The sequence below is a fragment of the Lithobates pipiens genome, unplaced genomic scaffold, assembly GCF_037356315.1.
Source record: "Lithobates pipiens isolate NorthernLeopardFrog02 unplaced genomic scaffold, aLitPip1_a1.2 Scaffold_23, whole genome shotgun sequence".
Lineage (NCBI taxonomy): Eukaryota > Metazoa > Chordata > Amphibia > Anura > Ranidae > Lithobates > Lithobates pipiens.
Genome location: NW_027507785.1, coordinates 251,297,269 through 251,317,655, shown reverse-complemented (window position 1 = coordinate 251,317,655; position 20,387 = coordinate 251,297,269). Strand labels below are relative to the sequence as shown.

General features: G+C 41.5%; 1 protein-coding gene across 1 annotated transcript in view; it reads left to right on the top strand.

The window, feature by feature from the left end:
- LOC143928262 (flavin-containing monooxygenase 5-like) overlaps positions 1-20,387 on the top strand; it is a 168,877-nt gene that overhangs the window by 60,382 nt on the left and 88,108 nt on the right. Inside the window, exons 3-5 of the mRNA XM_077453026.1 lie at positions 5,775-5,963; positions 8,759-8,921; positions 15,128-15,270. Of these exons, the coding sequence (XP_077309152.1) occupies positions 5,775-5,963; positions 8,759-8,921; positions 15,128-15,270 (495 nt within the window). The remainder of the gene's footprint in view (positions 1-5,774; positions 5,964-8,758; positions 8,922-15,127; positions 15,271-20,387) is intronic.

Below are 20,387 nucleotides of genomic sequence, written 5' to 3'. Positions count from 1 at the left end.
AGTGACAGTGTAACTGATCTCTGCTCCCTGTGAACGGGAGCAGAGATCAGTGATGTGCCACACGTAGCCATGCCCCCCCACAGTTAGAATCACTCCCCAGGACATACTTAACCCCTACACTGCCCCCTAGTGGTTAACCCCTTCACTGCCAGGAATCTGCATTTCTATAGCACTGATTGCTGTATAAATGACAATGGACCCAAAAATGTGTCAAAAATGTCCAATGTGTCCGCCATAATGTCTCAGTCAGGATAAAAATTGCTGATAGTGCCATTACTAGTAAAAAAAATTATTAATAAAAATTCCATAAAACTATCACCTATTTTTTAAACGCTATAACTTTAGCGCAAACCAATCAATAAACAATTAAGTTTTTTTTTTTTTTTGACCAATTTTTTTTTTTTGAAGAATATGTATCGGCCTAAACTGAGAAAAAAAAATATTTTCTATATATTTTTGGGGGATATTTATTATAGCAAAATGTAAAAAATAATGTGTTTTTTTTTTCAAAATTGTCTCTTTTTTTTGTTTATAGAGCAAAAAATAAAAAACGCAGGGGTGATCAAATACCAATGTGGGTAAAAAAAAAGGACATAAATTTTGTTTGGGAGCCACGTCGCACAATTGCGCAATTGTCAGTTAAAGCAATGCAGTGCCGAATCGCAAAAAGTGCTCTGGTCTTTGGCCAGCAAAATGGTCCGGGGCTTAAATGGTTAAAAGAAATCCAATAAAATCTAATTGAATCATAAATTTAAGCCAAAATGTATTCTGCTGCATGTCTTTGGTTAAAAAAATCCCATTAAGTGTATAATAATTGGTTTGTGTGATCAAGGACAGATGTATGCAGATGATCATGTACAGATGTGTGCAAATAATCACTGACATATGTGTGGAGATGATCATTGGGATATATTATTTTACTGTAACATACAGTGCCTTGCAAAAGTATTCACCCCCTTGGCTTTTTACCTATTTTGTTACATTACAGCCGTTAGTTCAATGTTTTTTTTTTATCTGAATTTTATGTGATGATCAGAACACAATAGTCTAAGTTGGTGAAGTGAAATTAGAAAAAATATATACATAAAACAGTTTTTCAGAAATTGAAAACTGATAATTGGCATATGCGTGTGCGTATGTTCAATACCTAAGCAAGAGGCACCACTAACCAAACACTGCCATGAAGACCAAGGAATTCTCCAAACAAGTAAGGGACAATGTGGTTGAGAAGTACAAGTCATAGTTAAGTTATAAAAAAAATCCAAATCTTTGATGGATCACCATCAAATCTATCATAACCAAATGGAAAGAACATGGCACAACAGAAAACCTGCCAAGAGACGGCCGTACACCAAAACTCACGGACCGGGCAAGGAGGGCATTAATCAGAGAGGCAGCACAAAGATCTAATGTAACCCTGGAGGAGCTGCAGAGTTCCACAGCAGAGACTGAAGCATCTGTACATAGGAGGACAATAAGTCGTACGTTCCATAGAGTTGGGCTTTATGGCAGAGTGGCAAGAAGAAAGCCATTACTTTCAGCAAAAAACAAAATGGCACGTTTTGAGTTTGCGCAAAGTCATGTGGGAGACTCCCAAAATGTATGGAGGAAGGTGCTCTAGTCTGATCAGACTAAAATTTAACTTTTTGGTCATCAAAGAAAACGCTATGTCTGGCGCAAACCCAACACATCACATCACCCAAAGGACACCATCCCCACAGTGAAACATGGTGGTAGCAGTATCATGCTGTAGGGATGTTTTTCAGCAGTCGGGACTGGGAAATTGGTCAGAGTTGAGGGAAAGATGGATGGTGCTAAATACAGGGATAGTCTTGAGAAAAACCTGTACCACTCTGTGTGTGATTTGAGGGTAGGATGGAGGTTCACCTTCCAGCAGGACAATGAGCCCAAACACACGGCTAAAGCAACACTTGAGTGGTTTAACGGGGGAAACATGTAAATGTGTTGGAATGGGCTAATCAAAACCCAGACATCAATCCAATATAAAATCTGTGGTCAGATTTAAAGATTGCTGTTCACAAGTACAAACCATCTAACTTGAAGGAGCTGGAGCAGTTTTGCTCGGAGGAATGGTCAAAAATCCCAGTGGTAAGATGTGTCAAGCTTATAGAGACTTACCTAAAGCGACTTGAAACTGTGAGCCCTTGTACACATGGTCGGAGATTCCGTCGGAATGTGTCCTATCGGACCGTTTTGTCGGATATTCCGACTGTGTGTGGTAGGCATCGGACTGTTTCCTTCGGAATATCCGTCGGACCAAATTTTCCAACTTACCGGAAATATTTTCCGACAAAATGCTCTGATAGGACATACTCCAATCATGTGTAGAGAATTCCGATCGGACAAAGTGCCACGCATGCTCAGATCAAATTCCTACATCAAAGCTATTGGCTACTAACCTGAACGTAGTCCCATCGTAACGAAATTACGTCATCATGTTCTGAAAGATCGGATTTTCCGACAACTTTGTCCGACCATGTGTATGCAACAGTTTCGGACAAGATCCGTCGGACAAAATCCGACGGACAAAATCTGACGGATTTGGGTGTCGGAATCTCCGACTGTGTGTACAAAGGCTAATAGCTGCATAAGGTGGCTTTACAAAGTATTGACTATTCACCCCCCTAGGGGGGTGGATAGTTATGCATATTGCCTTTTTCTGTTATTTTGTCCTATTTTTTTGCTTCACAATAAAAAAAATCTCCAAAGTTGTGGGCATGTTCTGTAAATTAACTGATACAAATCCTCAAACAATCCATGTTAATTTCAGGTTGTGAGCCAACAAAGCATGAAAAATGCCAAGGGGGTGAATACTTTTGGGAGGCACAGTATGTGGGGGACAGGTGTTTTTACTGTGTGGGGACATATGTGTGGTGACAGTGTTTTGGTGACACTATTTTGGGAACATTGTGTGGAGACACTTGGCCGGTGATCAGTGTAAAAAGCTGTAAAAAACAGCTCATACTCACTGATCACTGGCCGGTTGCAGCGATCCACTCTCCTCTCCTCACTGACAAATTCCGTGTGAGGAGAGGAGAGCCAATTGCCTAGCAAATGTCTCTATTTATGTCACATGATGGCTGTGATTGGACACAGCCTTTATGTGATAAGGAGGGCCAATCACAGAGCCCTCCTGCTGATCAGAGGCGTGCCGTGTCCAGGTGACATGAGCGCATTGGGATTGCGCTGCTGCGGGGGCACGCACACACGCGATCCTCCTCCTTCTGAAGGAAATTCCTGAACATCCACTCAACAGAAGGAAGCACCCACCCGGTCGTATATGTGCAGTGGCCAGGTGGGAGGTGGTTAAACTACGTAGAGGGTTCTTTACTGTAGGAGCCGCAAGGATGTGGAATTCCCTTACACATGTGGTGGTCTCAGAAGGGAGCATCAATAGTTTCAAAACACTATTAAATAAGCACCTGAACGACCACAACATACAGGGATATACAATGTAATATTGACATAAAATCACACATCAAGGTTGGACTTGATGGACTTGTGTCCTTTTTCAACCTCACCTACTATGGGATGCTTTGGAGTGGTGACGCATACTGTATATAGAGTGTCAAACTGTATCCATCATGAGTCTGGTTGTAGCTTCCTCTGGAGGACATCTGATGATGGTGGATATCCCATAGTCCCATTCTGCAAGCCCCTCTACTCACTGATTTCGATCAGTGGTTCACAATCCTATCCTCAACTACTCCCAACTTCAGGTTTTCCTTTATCTTGCACAGGTGCTTTAAATCAGAGTCAATGGCTTGGTGTTTTTTTAGACAGCTATTTTATCTAAGAGAAATTCCCAAAACATGGCCTATCTCTGCAACAAATGGACAAATGAAACCTTCAATATTGCTTTTACAATGGAGTGCAGCTCCCTTTTCTTTCATGTGAGATGCTCATTTTAATTACTGCAAGTATTTTTTTTCTCTGTGCTGGTGTCAGTGCAAATATTTGAACAAAGTCCTAGAAAATCCAATGCCCTAAAAACACTCTGATCAGATATTAAACAACATTTAATTAAACTGGGTATTTATTACAAAATAATAACACAAATAATAACATGTATTTTTATATGCAGCTAGTCAAAGTATTTGAATTTGAGACAGCCTCATGTAATCCTCCCTCTCCTCTTGTACAGCAGCCCTCAGACTGGGATAGGGAGTGGCAGCACTAGGAGCCAATCAGGTATCCTGCATGCACATGTACTGTCAATGAGACATGCTGATTGGAGGAAAGAACAGCATGATCAGGGGGTGAACTTCTGTTGCTCTTTCACTGTCTTGTGACAGACTAGGTGCTAGCAGCAAAGAAATGTAAGGTTACTAGCCTGGCTGTAAGTCTGGCAGGGTTGTGTAGGTTTCATGCCTGGATAGTTAGAAATACAAAGCTTCATAACTAATAACCAACCTTCATGGTATACTGTCATGCATCAGATGGATGACAGTGTACCATGAAGGTTGGTTATTAGTTATGTGTTTTCGGTTCTAATACTGTATATTTGATTTATATGCTTTCTTGTAGATCATATTCTGACCTTATATATTCCTGAAGAAGGGGGTAACCACGAAACATGTAGAGTGTGTAACTGGAAGAACAAATCTCTGTGTGTCACAGTGCAGAATTATTATTATATACATCTAAGTTCTTTCAAATTGTGTCAGACAAGTGGATGCTCCGTGATTAGTAGCATCTAATGTAATTTATCTACTATTGAAGGCTTTTTATGATGTGTGTATTTATGTATAATAAATATATATATTTTTGTAAATTGACTGTTGTAAGTTTATGCCGTACCATGAGAGTACATGTTGCCTCCACAACTGTCCAAATTTCTAATTAGTAATAGGACAAAAGTACATTAATTCTTTCATAACAAGTAGCATTTTCATATAACCCGACTTACAGTGTGACTTTGCAAAGCGATTTGGAGGCGATTTTAGCGTGACTTTGAGCAACTTACAACACAACTTAAATTTGTCTCCAGGACAGGTGACTTTGGCTGTGGCCAATCACAGAATAATCAGCTCTGTGGGGGCGAGAGAGGGTTGCCTGGTTAAACGTGGGGAGTACCTGGGTAAATTATTTTCTTTTTCCTGTAAAGTTGCTTCAATATAGATGAAGATCCTAATTGGAGGTGACCTCCATTGAAATCTATGGGTACAAGTCGCTGTAGTGTACATTAAGATGGCTCTCATTCACTTCCATGGCATTTCTTTCTTATGTCCAGCGACTTGGGGCGACTTGGGGACTTACAAGTTGGAGCCTTAGTCACTGTAGTGTGGACCGGCACTAATAGGCTTATGTTAGACATTTTTGTTTTGACACAAGTTCTATTTACTCCACTGCACTTGATATAATGAGTTAAGAGATGCCATGTACTGCCAGAAAAAGAAAAAAATGCTGAACGTTCAACTGAGGTCAAGCGTGGAATCAGAGCCCAAAATGATGTTGCAAGTCAAATTCCTGGCATTGTGTATGCATGATCCTGTGTAATAAATCCTTCATGGGTGTGTGTTTGTTAACTTGTTTTCTGAATCCAGTTATAACACTTGAAATCAACACAAAAGGCTTAATATTTTTACAGCACCTATACTGTTAATAAATAAAAAAAAAAGAACACCACTAAAGTGCTCAACACATTATAGAAACCATCAATGATACAACCTATCAATATTTTTGTTTTCAATTATCTGTTTTTGTTCTGCAGTTTATAAATTTGAATTCATGCTGTATGGTGTTAATTGCAGGAAGTTCCTGAAGATGACAGAGCCAGTATTTATAATTCTGTTATCATCAATACATCTAAGGAGATGATGTGTTACAGTGATTACCCAATACCAGACGACTACCCCAATTTCATGCACAATTCCAAGGTGCTGCAGTATTTCCGGCAGTATGGCGAACATTTTCAACTGTTTAAATACATACAATTCAAGGTAAATATTTATTACAAAACTCTATGTGAATAAAGTGCTGTAACTGCAATCCCCAATTGCATCTTAGTATACTGTCCCATCACCACATCACTGTAATATATATATAGTGAGTATGTATGTATGTATATATATATATATATATATATATATATATATATATATACTGTATAAAACACCATTCTTTTTTTACTATCTGCATCCCATTGTGAGGTCACATAGATGCAACAGGTAATGAGAGGGAAACGCCCTTGGAGACAGATGACACCAGAACCGCAGTCCCCCGTGGGAGGTTTCATCTTTTCCTGCTCTGGGGACAACTCAAAGTTTTGGATTTTCTATATTAGGGTCACTGGAACAAGGATCTCTTTGTCCTGGTGATCAAAAGTAAAAAAATGGAGTTGTCATCAGAAGGAGGGGGGTTCTAACTCTTCACTACTCCATCCAAAATAAAACTAAAAATATGGATTTCATTTTAAAATGACAAGTTTCTGAACATCTATTGTGTGATCCTGGGATATGTCACTGTGTTCATACACTGATGATTGTGTCCGTTAATTGCGTCTGTGTTGAATTATCCTCCTGGAAGAGGAGAACACGGGATGGGGGCTGGGACAGGGGGAGAAAGAGGACATGGGATTGAGGAGGACATAGAAGGGAGGAGTTGGGACTGGAGGATGAGAACATGGGATACAGAACATGAGATGTAGGACTTGGGACTGGAGGAGGATGACATGGGATATAGGACATGGGATGGAGGAGAACATAGAATGGAGGAGATGGGACTGGAGGAGGAGGAAATGGGATGGAGGAGATGGGATTGGAGGAGGATAAGGACATGGGACTGGAGGAGGAGAAGGACATGGGACAGAGGAGATAGGACTGGAGGAGGAGGGGGAGTAGGAGGCCATGGGATGGAGGAAGAGGACATGGGATGGAGGAGGAGGACATGGGTTGGAGGAGATGGGACTGGAGAGGGATGACATATGACGAAGGAGATGGGACTGGAGGAGGAGGAGAAGGATATAAGATCGGGGGAGATTAGACTGGAAGAGAAGGACATGGGATTGGACTTGGTGGGACTGCCAGTGGGTGGGCACTGGGGAATGTTGATGGCCTAAAACTATGTAAGGGGCCCCAAAATTTCTGATGATGGCCCTGAAAGTGTATGCAATGTATTTATTCTGGAATCCCCATAATATAAACACTTTAAAGCCTACGTGGGATTTTTCAAAGGATGTTAGAGGTTTTCTTCTTGAGTGTGAAACTTTATTTATTGTGACGTAAATGTTGTTAAAGCGAATACAAATTATAGCCTAGATAGGGGTTTCAATTAACAGCATTTCAGGGTTGTGTTTTGAATGGGGATAATTTTTATTTAGAATATGCAATGTCTTATTCCTGTTCATTGCTTGTGTTAATTGACATGTTCTATGACTAAGGCAACTAAGGCAAGTGTATCTAATCTAGAAACCAAACATATAATAAATTGCAGCATACCAATTCTTAGGTGTGAAGGCTGCATTCTTTTTGAAAAGCTTTTTTCATTATTTCACCTTTGTCATCATGTCCTAGAGTGACAACACTCTCTTGCTGTGCCGTATTTATGGAGAAGCAGCATTATCACCCTAGTATAGGAAGTTATTTTTGATCAGGGGTCTCCAAACTTTCTAAACCAAGGGCCAGTTCCCTGATTTTCAGATTTTATAAGGGCCAGACTGTGGCCAACGGGAGTAGAAAATGTTCCAGCTTCGATGGGAGTCCACAATGTTTCAGGCTTGGTGGTCAGCAGGATTTAAAAAATGTGGTCAATAGGAAGAATAATGCCCCATCGTTGGTATTAGTGGCAGTAACAGTGCACCATCATTGGTGTCAGTGGGAGGAATTGTGTCCCATCGTTGGTGTCAATGGGAAGAATGGTGCCCCATCATTGGCCTCAGTGGGATGGATAGTGCCCCACTGTTGGTGTCAGTGACAGCAATGATGCCTCATGGTTGGCGTCAGTAGGAGGAATAGGGCCTCAAGGACTGGACAAAGGCAAGCAAAGGGCCACGTCCGGCCCTCAGGCCACAGTTTGGAGATTAAAGTGGTAGTAAACTCTGTTCTACCACTTGTACCTATAGGCAAGCCTTTAGTAAGGCTTACCTGTAGGTACTGTGAACAAGTCCTAAAATTGTGCTCTGAAGGTCCGGACCTTCAGAGCACATAAACTGGTGATGTCATTGGCTGCATGCACTCTGAATATCTCCTAAACTGTGCAAGTTACAGCATACAGTGCCAGCCCTTTAGAGCCTGTGCTGTAAACAGCACCTCCCACGTGCATGAGCAGGAGTGATGTCATTGCGCCCACAGCCACTCATGTATCTGGAGGATGTGAACCCAGAAGCAAGACTGGGGGAAGATATCAGCCCTCTCAGCGGTGACAGCACAGCACTAGAGAGCTTTGTTCTAAGGTAAGTCTCTCATAATGTGCTAGTATGCAATGAACATTATGACATTGCTTTACAGGGGATTTTTTTTTCCCATCAACTGCAGTTTAGTTTACTACTTTAAAGAACATCTTTCCTTTTCCTCATCTCCATAGCATAGATGGGAGGTGTTCTGTAGACCACAGAGAGATCTTAAGACAACATTAAGTTATAACAGTACTAACTTCATTTGTGTTTGCCTCAATGGGAAGAAAAATGTATCAGTGACCAATGGCCCATTAAGGGTTAGCTTGTCCTGTTTTGCTCAGTTGTCATGAATACCAACAGGTGTAATGAAATTACTTCTGTCTTCTCCTGTCTTACATGAAGACGGCTGTTTGTAGCATTCAGAAACACCCAGATTTTCTCACCACTGGCCAGTGGGATGTTGTCACAGAGTCGGAAGGAAAACAAGAGAAACATGTTTTTGATGCCATTCTTGTGTGCATAGGTCACCACACACATCCAAAGTTACCCCTTCATTCTTTTCCAGGTATGAAACGTTCAAAAACATAAGGTATGCACATGGACAAGAAGATTTAATTAACATGTGAGAGATTTGCCTTTCCTTTTCAGCCAAGTAACCTTTATCCCTCATTTCACTTTGTGAATTAACCACTTGCCGACCGCCACGTGTACATATACTGTACGTCGACACAATGGCACGGACAGGCAAATGGGCGTACAGGTATGTCCCTTTAAATTTGCCACCGTGCCATTGAGTGCTTGCGCCGCAAGCTCGGTGAGTGTGACTGCGGGTCCCGCAGACTCGATGTCCACGGGGATACCCGCGATCGTCTCATGGAGAGGAAGAACGGGAAAATGCTGATGTAAACAAGCATTTCCCCATTTTGCCTAGTGACACTGACACTGATCACAGCTCCCTGTAATCAGGACCGGTGATCATTGTTGTGTCACACATAGCCCCCCCCCCCCACAGTTAGAATCAATCCCTAGGACACACTTAACCCCTACAGTGCCAACTAGTGGTTAACCCCTTCACTGCCATTCACATTTACACAGTAATCAATGAATTTTTAATCACACTGATCGCTGAGAAATGTTAATGGTTCCAAAATAGCGCCAAAAGTGTCCCATGTGTCCGCAATAATGTCGCAGTTACGATAAAAATCGCTGATCGACGCTATTACTGTAAAAAAAAAAATATATTAATAAAAATGCCATAAAACTATCCCCTATTTTGTAGACACGATAACTTTTGCGCAAACCAATCAATAACGCTTATAGCATTATTTTTTTACTAAAAATATGTAGAATACGTATCGGTCTAAATTGAGGAAAAAAAATATTTTTTTATATATATTTTTGAGGATATTTATTATAGCAAAAAGTAAAAAATAATGCGTTTTTTTTTCAAAATTGACGCTATTTTTTTGTGAGGAAAAAAGTACGTCAATTTTGTTTGGGAGCCACATCGCGCGACCGCGCAATTGTCAGTTAAAGTGTTGCAGTGCCAAATCGCAAAAAGTGCTCTGGTCTTTGGCCAGTCAAATGGTCTGGGGCTTAAGTGGTTAAGTAAAGCTATGTTCACTTAGGTCATCTAAATTATATATATATATATATATATATATATATATTTTTTTTTTTTTATTAATTCCCCTGCACATGACCAGATCTTTAAATTAAACACAGCTTTAGTTTATTTAATAAGCTATGCAGCATAAATAAATAACTTGGATACAACAGATGGCATCTGATCCATTAACATGTAGGAGATGCAATATTATTCCTACTATTACACTTTAAGCATTGCTATACCTCCTTAGACCCAGTCTTTCTGGAGAGTATGGTCACCTGCTGACTTGGTACAATCCACTGGCAGCTGAACTCTGAATAAGACACAGAAGTTGAAACTAAAACAACTTTACTTCAGACACAGTACAGAAGATGTTTTCCAGTCTTTTGAAATGTAAGAAGACAATGACTTTCCTGAGCCTTGCCTCTGTGAATAACTAGCATTGACTGAGGGAACATGAAATAAATGTGGAAGGTCTAGCGAGGAATAAACAAACTAGCACTAAACAGGAAGGGAGGGCAGAGGATGTCAGCATACTAAAAAACATAAATCTGAAGTATTTAAATACAACACAGAAAAATTACAAATGGAACAGAACATGTCTCAGCTGGAAAAACTGGTAAGTGGGAAGACTTCCACATTTAGAGATCTGATCATTAATTAGTTAGAGGCCTTACTGTCGTAATCTATATTGATAAAAAAAATGTGCTACCCATAATCTAATGATTATTATTTAGATAAAAATTTAGAGATCCAGTTTCAACTGGCCCTATATCCCCATCATTTTGTTTCTAAACCCCCTAAGAGGTTAAGAACTTGTAATATAAAGGAGAGGAAATATGAATATGAAGCTATTATTATTAAAAGATCCAAGATTCTCAGGATAGCTATCTTTATGTGGAGGTGGTTTAGTTCAAAGTGCATGAAACCCTTTTATGATACGGTTCATTCAAATGTGTTAGCCCTTGCACACACAGTCGGACATTCCGACAACAAAATCCGTCTGATTTTTTCTGACGGATTTTGTACGAAACTGGTGTTGCATACACACGGTAGGACAAAGTTGTCGGAAAATCCGATCGTTCAGAACGTGATGACGTTTGTTCGTTGCGACGGGGACTACGTTGCGGCTAGTAGCCAATAGCTTTGGTCTCGTAATTTGATCTGAGCATGTGTGGCACTTTGTCCGATTGGAATTCTCTACAAACGATCGGACAAAGTCCGATCGGACCATGTTGTCAGAAAATTTTATATCCAGCTCTCAAACTTCGTTGGTCGGACATTCTGACGGAAAAAGTCAGATGGAGCCCACACACAACACGGTCCGATCGAACATTTTCCGTTGGAATGTCCTACCCTTTGTACAAGGGATAAGACCTTTTTACTGAAAGATCTTAGGTGGTGAAAAGTACCAACATCACCTGGAGTTTTATTGGGCTTGTCAAAAACTTTATTTTTTTTTAGAATTTGTTTATAACTTTTTATTTTATTTTTTATTTTGATACATAGTTACAGTACATATGCTGTGTATTTTGTCATACACAGCATATACATACTTCCAATTACACCCCAAAATACATTCTGCTACTCTTCCCGAGTATGACGATACCACATGTGTGACTTTTACACAGCCTGGCCACATAAAGAGGCCAAATTATGACAATTTTGTGAAAAAAAAGTCTTAAGATTCCCAAGAATTATGGGAAAAAAATACGACTTCAAAAAATTCATCATGCCTCTTACTAAATACCTTTGATTGTCTACTTTTCAAAAAGGGGTAATTTGAGGGGTATTTGTACTTTCCTAACATTTCAGAGCCTCAAGAAATTAGATAGGCCGTCAGTGCATCAGGTGTGATCAGATGTGATCAGTTTTCAATGATTTGCACCATAGCTTGTAGACTCTCTAACTTTCACAGAGACCAAATAATATCCACTAATTTGGGTTATTTTTTACCAAAGAGATGTAGCAGCATAAATTTTTGCCCAAATTCATGAACAAAAATAAATTATTTGCAAAATGTTATCATAGAAATAAAAAAAAGTGAGTTTTTTCAAAATATTCGCTCTTTTTTAACTTATGTCGCAAAAAATAAAAAACCCAGTGCTGATTAAATACCACCAAAAGAAAGCTCTATTTGTATTAAAAAAAATGCTAAACATATTTTGTATTTTGTTGCATTACTGAGTAATTGTGAGAGTGCTGAAAGCTAGAAATTGGTCTGGGAAGGAAGGGTGTATAACCCCTTGCCGCCGAGCGTACGCAGATGTGCGTACTCAGCTTTTGGGGGTTATACCGGGAGCTGCAGGCATCATCCCGGTACTATTTTTTAGAGCCGGCGATCGGCTTTCCAGATATAACAACCAATGTGGCTAAAATTTCTTTTTTTTTTTTTAAACAATTTATTCATTTTAAAATAAATAAAAGAAAAAAGAAAAATATTTATTTTTAAAGCGCCCCCATCGGCGCGAGCTCACGCAGCAAAGAAAACGCATATATGTAAACGGTGTTCAAAATACACATGTGGGGTATCGCTGCGATCGTCAGAGCGAGAGCAATAATTCTTGCACTAGACCTCCTCTGTAACGCTAACCTTGTAACTGTAAAAAAAATTGAAAGCGTTGCCTATGGAGATTTTTAGGTACCGTAGTTTGTCGTCATTCCACGAGTGCGTGCAACTATAAATCATGGTATCTATTTACTCGGCGTAACATCATCTTTCACATTATACAAAAAAATTGGGCTAACTTTACTGTTTCATTTTTTTAAAATTCATGAAAGTGTCCCTTTTCCCCAAAAATTGCATTCAAAACACCGCTGCAAAATACCGTGTGACATAAAATATTGTAACAATCGCCATTTTATTCTCTAGATTCTCTGCTAAAAATATATATATAATGTTTGGGGGTTCTAAGTTATTTTCTAGCAAAAAATACAGATTGTAAACACCAAATGTCAAAAATAGGCTTAGTCATGAAAGGGATAAATGCTCCATATTGAAGTGGTTAAAAATGTTGAACTCTGTATTTTACATATAGTTTTTATAGTTATTTGATATATATTTATATATTTTTTTATATTGGCCATTGTAAACTACAGGATGCGTATGAGATATTTCCTGTCCTATCAGTATTGGTAGATCAAAAAAACCCAGTCTATAATGTAATTCTCTACTAAAGCACATGATGTTCCAATAAACAACATTATCCTGATAAGACAGGGGTGTATATTTATTTAAACAGAAATTAGCTTTAATGAATCAATATTTCTATGCTTTGACGGTTTGTAAGTAAGGATGAGCTCCGGCGTGTTCTCACACTACACGAGCAAAGCCCGCCAGGAAGTCGGCACAGCGCTGCGCTAATCATAGGCAGCGAGACATTTCCTGATGTGCGGCTGTAGAGATCGGGAAATGTCTCACTGCCTGAGATTAGCGCAGCGCTGCGCCGACTTCCTGGCGGGCACTTATTAAATGGGAGTACCCTAATATAAGAAATATTGTAATTTTAAATAAAACTTTTAAAGCAGTAATACACTATTCAGTTTCCTATGTTTTCCATATGGATATTGTTGCAAGCAACCATCCAAGGATCTGATTGCTGATCATAAACCCAGAGGTGGTTTAAAAACATATTTTGACCAAGCTTAGGTGTGAGGTCACACGCTCTAAGGTGAGCACATCCACCAAAGGGGCAACACAAGAGTGGACACTAGCACTTTACTGTTTTATCATCTGCAACGAGCACCAGAAGAATGGAGTAGTTATGAAAGGACTTCATGTTGCGATTCTGTGGACACAGATTAATGCATGAATTTGTTTGGCACAAGAGCACTTTAAGCACGGTTCACTTCATTTCTATATTGATTATTGTATATTGATGCACTTTTATATAGATTTATGTATATTACAGGTTGTCACTGCAATTATCGCATTTATCGCACAGGGTTGTACATTTCTCTATTGCATATGAATGTAATGTGTATATAGAGGTGTGTATGCTACAGTTTGTTATTGGGAGTATCATATAGGATTGCAATTTTTAACGGTTTATGATCGCAACTTGTAATTGCATAAGATTGCATTATTATGTTCACTAGATGTTTTACATAGGAATGGAATATCTCACCACCACTATTCAACTGCACTTAGTAATATTAGGATTTAGTACAATTACCATATGATTACATTTGGATAGCGCAGCATTATATTGGTATACATTTTTATTTGGCACGAGTATCTAGGACATGATTAAGGATGATCACCGGCGTGTTTGCATGCTTCACGTGCAGAGCCCGCCAGGAAGTCTGCGCAGTGCTGCGCTAATCACAGGCAGTGAGACATTCCCCCGATGTGCGGCTGCAGAGATTGGCAATGTCTCACTGCCTGTGATTAGCTCAGCGCGGTGACGACTTCCTGGCGGGCTCTGCACGTGGAACATGCGAACACGCCTGAGCTCATCCCTAAACATGATCAATGCTAGCAGCTGTCCTTTAAAGAGGAAGTAAACCCTGATGGGTTTACTTCGTCTTTGTCTCCCTGCAAAGGTAAAGCATAATTGGCTACTATGCATTGCATAGTAGCCCATTAGGTGTCACTTACCTGACACAGGAGCCAGTGATGTCACCGATGTCCCTCTTCTTTCAGGTATCGCTGCTCCGGCCACTCACAGCACCGGAGCAGTGATGACGTCACTCCCGCGCATGTGCACGGGAGCCGCCACTAACGGCATATTGCCGTTAGCAGTGCCGTGGTCAGTGCGCCTGTGTGTCGCTGACAGCGGTGCCTGTCTTTTTGTAAATGTCTCCTAAACCATGTAGGTTTAGGAGATATTTCTTGGACCTACAGGTAAGCCTTAATCTAGGCTTACCTGTAGGTCAAAGTAGAGTTGCCACCTCATGCCTTTAAACCCGAACACCTTTGAATTACACAGGTTCTGAGGCTAATTAAATTCAGGTAAGGCACTAATTGAGTTTAATTACCACCTTACCAGCCACAGAACCTGTGTAATTAATATGTGTTCGGGTTTAAAGGGATGAGGTGGCAACCATAGGTCAAAGTGGTTTGTGTTTACGACTTTCATCATCTCTAAATATCATTTGGATTTTCACGTGGTAGCTTGTAAGACTTTGTTTTTTAAATATTTCTATGCTGTTGTTTATAGGTATTGAAAACTTCAAAGGTCAGTACTTTCATAGCCGTGACTACAAATCTCCTGAACCTTTCAAAAACAAAAAAATAATAGTGATTGGTATTGGAAACACTGCAGTTGATCTGGTGGTGGAACTCAGCGCTGTAGCTAAACAGGTATGTATTCTGATTCTTCTTAGGGTGGGGTGAATCTTTTTAATTTCATATTATTTCTAGAAACTAACTATATACATCATAAATAATCAAAATGTACAAAGTACAAGTCAAAAATGTCACTGCCCTAAAAACAATTTGCTGCAAAATGCATCCATCCATAGCGTTCAGAAAGAGTGCTGTAATGCTCTATTACCCCAATAAATGAAGTAGCATGAAAATGAACTGTATGATTTGTTTGGAGCTTATTCTGTAGAAGGGGGTCACTGAACGTCCCTTGTGAGAAGAACTCCTAGAGAGACTCTTGTGGTTTTATTTTCTACTAGTGCCTTTTTACTGCATCTTGTATCTTTGCTCTCATGTGGTCTGTAATTGCAGTGGATGGCTGACATAGAACAAGGTGGCCAATCAGTTTGCATGCAGATTAGTGTTGATTTGTAATTACCATTAATAGAGATCTGTGTGTCTGTGTGTGAATGACTTCCTAGCAGACCAGTCAGCTGACAAACTACAGGTGGTGGCATTCGAGTTATACCCTGGTCTTGCGTAAGCACGTGCGTATTGGTTTTTGATTTGTTTCCTGTGTCCAGATTGGGGAATTTCAGGTTTTTGCTACTATTTGGCAGCGAGGATAGAGTGGGATTGCAGTAACAGCGATATCTTGCACATGTTAAAGCAGACTTTCAATCATTCCATCAACTTTCCATCTATTATTTCTTCTACCCTTGTTTTAACTTTGGATAGTAAAACATTTTTTTCTGCCATTAAATACTTTATACGGTCCACTTCCTGTTTCTTGTCTAGTAAAAAGCTTAGGCTTGTGACGAGGATTGCCACCTGTCCGGGATTCACCCGGACAGTTCGGGTTTGGAATAATGCTTTTGGGTTTCAGACCATCTGAAACCTGGACACATTATTCAGACTAAAATAAAAGGAGGATAAGATGGCGCAAAAGACCAATCACAGTAGAATCTCTTTATCACTAGAAAAAAAAGGGGGGGGGGAGGAATGAAGGGTTAAAAAGAAAATCGGGCAAAAAATATATATAGATATATTAATAGTCACTAAAAGTTCAAGGTCAATGCACCAGTGGCAGCAACAATCTTGAGAGGAGAAGCACCACTCTCTAAAAAATATAATGCCGGCTCCTGAAGAGCACATGCTATGTGTTTTTTTTTTCCTATTTAAAGTTCCTAAAACCACAGTTGCGTTTTGGAGTTAATTGTACCAAATTATGGTTTCGGTACCAGTCTAGCTGGATTGCGCTGGGTTCTCCTCGGCCATAGGTGTCGCTGTCAAGCTGGCAGGTGTGAGAACGCAGTTTGGCTAGGCGTATTGAATGCCATTCTTTCTCGGAACCAGCCCAGTGGTGTGTCATCCTGCTGTGCATTCTGGGAGAAGGTATTTAAGGTACTGACATCATGTGCTTCTGGGTTCTGGTCCAGAAGATCTTTCTGTCTGCTTGGTCCTGGTCCTCCTGACCAGCCCCCGTGGCCCCTATGGCCTTGGGTGCGGATCCATCCAATTTCAAGTCTTGGGGCTGGCCAGCCCGAGGCAACGTAACTGAGAGGAGGATTCAAAGGTGGTCCAGTGCCGTCTCATCTGTCGAGAGGCCCAGCAACTGGAGAAGCACCCAGGGGAGGACTCTTTGGGAGAAGGCCACGCACATGGCTGGCTTCTCAGAAGGAGCCTGGAGGCTCAGTTGAAAGAACACTAGGTGGATCTACACTCATACGGTACCGACGGACCAGCTGCAAGATACTGGTGCCGTGTGATAGCTTTCTAAATTTGTCTCCGTCCCTCAGTTTACATTCAAGTCTGTGGCGGAGACTTTGTTCAAGTGTTCTGCATCTATGTCTGTGGCAGAGACTTTGTTTTGCTTAAACACTCTATCGGCTGCTAGGCCTAGTGAGAGGAGGTCTATCCGGTAGCTGTGAGAATCCAATTGTGAACGGTAATTCTCTGGATTTCTATAGTGAGAGACTTCCTATGTTTGCAGTTCCAAGAGTACCTGAATAGTGATGGCCGAACGGTTCGCCCGGCGGTCGTTTCGCGGCGAATTTCCGACATTCGCGGTCCGCACGTTCGAACGCCTTTTTCCGTCGTTCGCCGCGGCGGACTTACGTGTTTAATGTATACAAGAACTTTAACCTTTGGTGACACGTTTATCATGTGATACAGGACAGCCAATTGAGACATGACAGCACATGGACACTTGTACATTCCCCCTAACCTATAAATACACCCGATCCGGTGGCCATTTTACATTCTTTCTTCTGTTACGATAGGGACAGGTTCCTGTGTGGAGTAGGGAGAGATAAACCACTAGCTATTTGGTACACAAAAGTTCTTTTCAGGACTGGTATAGGTGTTAGGTGTTGATAGGTTTGCTGTGCTGCTGATTCTTGCAGCAGCCTGAGTGTCTTTTGTTAGTTTAGAGAAAGGGAAAGGACGGTGTATGCTACAGGGACAGCCAGATTAGTCTTTCATCATCATCATCATCATCATCATCATTAGCTGTTACTATCAAGGTCCACAAAAGAGCTGTTCCAGTAACCACTAATCGTTCTCTTTTTTTGCCAATTTGTATAGGGACAGGAAGGAAGCAGTGTTGTCAGGCAGTGAGGGTAATTTTAAAGACTTGCTGTTATTATTAGTTCCACAAAGGTTCTTTTCAGGACTGGTATCAGTGGTACAGTAATAGGCTTGTACATGTATAATATTCTTTCTTCCAAATATAGAAAGGATATTATACTTGACTGCTGCCCTTCTGCTGCAGTCTGCTAAACATTCACAACTCACTTGTTCCACAAAAGTTCTTATAAGGACTGGTAACTTGGTATAGGGTGCTACGGTACATAGGCTTGAGTGCGGTACAGTCTGCTGTTCTGTAAGGACCGCTATCGGTCCACAATAGATAGGGTTGACGTGCACCACTGCTGACCGCTGCCCTATACTGCAGCAGTCCTTCAGCGGTATAGGGACTGACGTACAGTCTGCTAATCACTAACACACAACCTGCTTGTTCCACAAAAGTTCTTATAAGGACTGGTAACTTGGTATAGGGTGCTACGGTACATAGGCTTGAGTGCGGTACAGTCTGCTGTTCTGTAAGGACCGCTATCGGTCCACAATAGATAGGGTTGACGTGCACCACTGCTGACCGCTGCCCTATACTGCAGCAGTCCTTCAGCGGTATAGGGACTGACGTACAGTCTGCTAAACACTAATACACAACCTGCTTGGTCCACAAAAGTTCTTATAAGGACTGGTAACTTGGTATAGGGTGCTACGGTACATAGGCTTGAGTGCGGTACAGTCTGCTGTTCTGTAAGGACCGCTATCGGTCCACAATAGATAGGGTTGACGTGCACCACTGCTGACCGCTGCCCTATACTGCAGCAGTCCTTCAGCGGTATAGGGACTGACGTACAGTCTGCTAAACACTAATACACAACCTGCTTGGTCCACAAAAGTTCTTATAAGGACTGGTAACTTGGTATAGGGTGCTACGGTACATAGGCTTGAGTGCGGTACAGTCTGCTGTTCTGTAAGGACCGCTATCGGTCCACAATAGATAGGGTTGACGTGCACCACTGCTGACCGCTCACCTATACTGCAGCAGTCCTTCAGCGGTATAGGGACTGACGTACAGTCTGCTAATCACTAACACACAACCTGCTTGTTCCACAAAAGTTCTTATAAGGACTGGTAACTTGGTATAGGGTGCTACGGTACATAGGCTTGAGTGCGGTACAGTCTGCTGTTCTGTAAGGACCGCTATCGGTCCACAATAGATAGGGTTGACGTGCACCACTGCTGACCGCTGCCCTATACTGCAGCAGTCCTTCAGCGGTATAGGGACTGACGTACAGTCTGCTAATCACTAACACACAACCTGCTTGTTCCACAAAAGTTCTTATAAGGACTGGTAACTTGGTATAGGGTGCTACGGTACATAGGCTTGAGTGCGGTACAGTCTGCTGTTCTGTAAGGACCGCTATCGGTCCACAATAGATAGGGTTGACGTGCACCACTGCTGACCGCTGCCCTATACTGCAGCAGTCCTTCAGCGGTATAGGGACTGACGTACAGTCTGCTAAACACTAATACACAACCTGCTTGGTCCACAAAAGTTCTTATAAGGACTGGTAACTTGGTATAGGGTGCTACGGTACATAGGCTTGAGTGCGGTACAGTCTGCTGTTCTGTAAGGACCGCTATCGGTCCACAATAGATAGGGTTGACGTGCACCACTGCTGACCGCTCACCTATACTGCAGCAGTCCTTCAGCGGTATAGGGACTGACGTACAGTCTGCTAATCACTAACACACAACCTGCTTGTTCCACAAAAGTTCTTATAAGGACTGGTAACTTGGTATAGGGTGCTACGGTACATAGGCTTGAGTGCGGTACAGTCTGCTGTTCTGTAAGGACCGCTATCGGTCCACAATAGATAGGGTTGACGTGCACCACTGCTGACCGCTGCCCTATACTGCAGCAGTCCTTCAGCGGTATAGGGACTGACGTACAGTCTGCTAATCACTAACACACAACCTGCTTGTTCCACAAAAGTTCTTATAAGGACTGGTAACTTGGTATAGGGTGCTACGGTACATAGGCTTGAGTGCGGTACAGTCTGCTGTTCTGTAAGGACCGCTATCGGTCCACAATAGATAGGGTTGACGTGCACCACTGCTGACCGCTGCCCTATACTGCAGCAGTCCTTCAGCGGTATAGGGACTGACGTACAGTCTGCTAATCACTAACACACAACCTGCTTGTTCCACAAAAGTTCTTATAAGGACTGGTAACTTGGTATAGGGTGCTACGGTACATAGGCTTGAGTGCGGTACAGTCTGCTGTTCTGTAAGGACCGCTATAGGTCCACAATAGATAGGGTTGACGTGCACCACTGCTGACCGCTCACCTATACTGCAGCAGTCCTTCAGCGGTATAGGGACTAAGAGTTTTGTCACAGGGTCATTTAAAAAATGACATGCAGAGGAAGAGGCAGGCCCTTCCGCAGGGGTGGTAGGGGTAGGGCAGGAGCAACAGGCTTGAGCCAAAGTGGGAAGTTGCAGAAGGTGCGTTCAATTACTTTAAAGGATGCACCAGA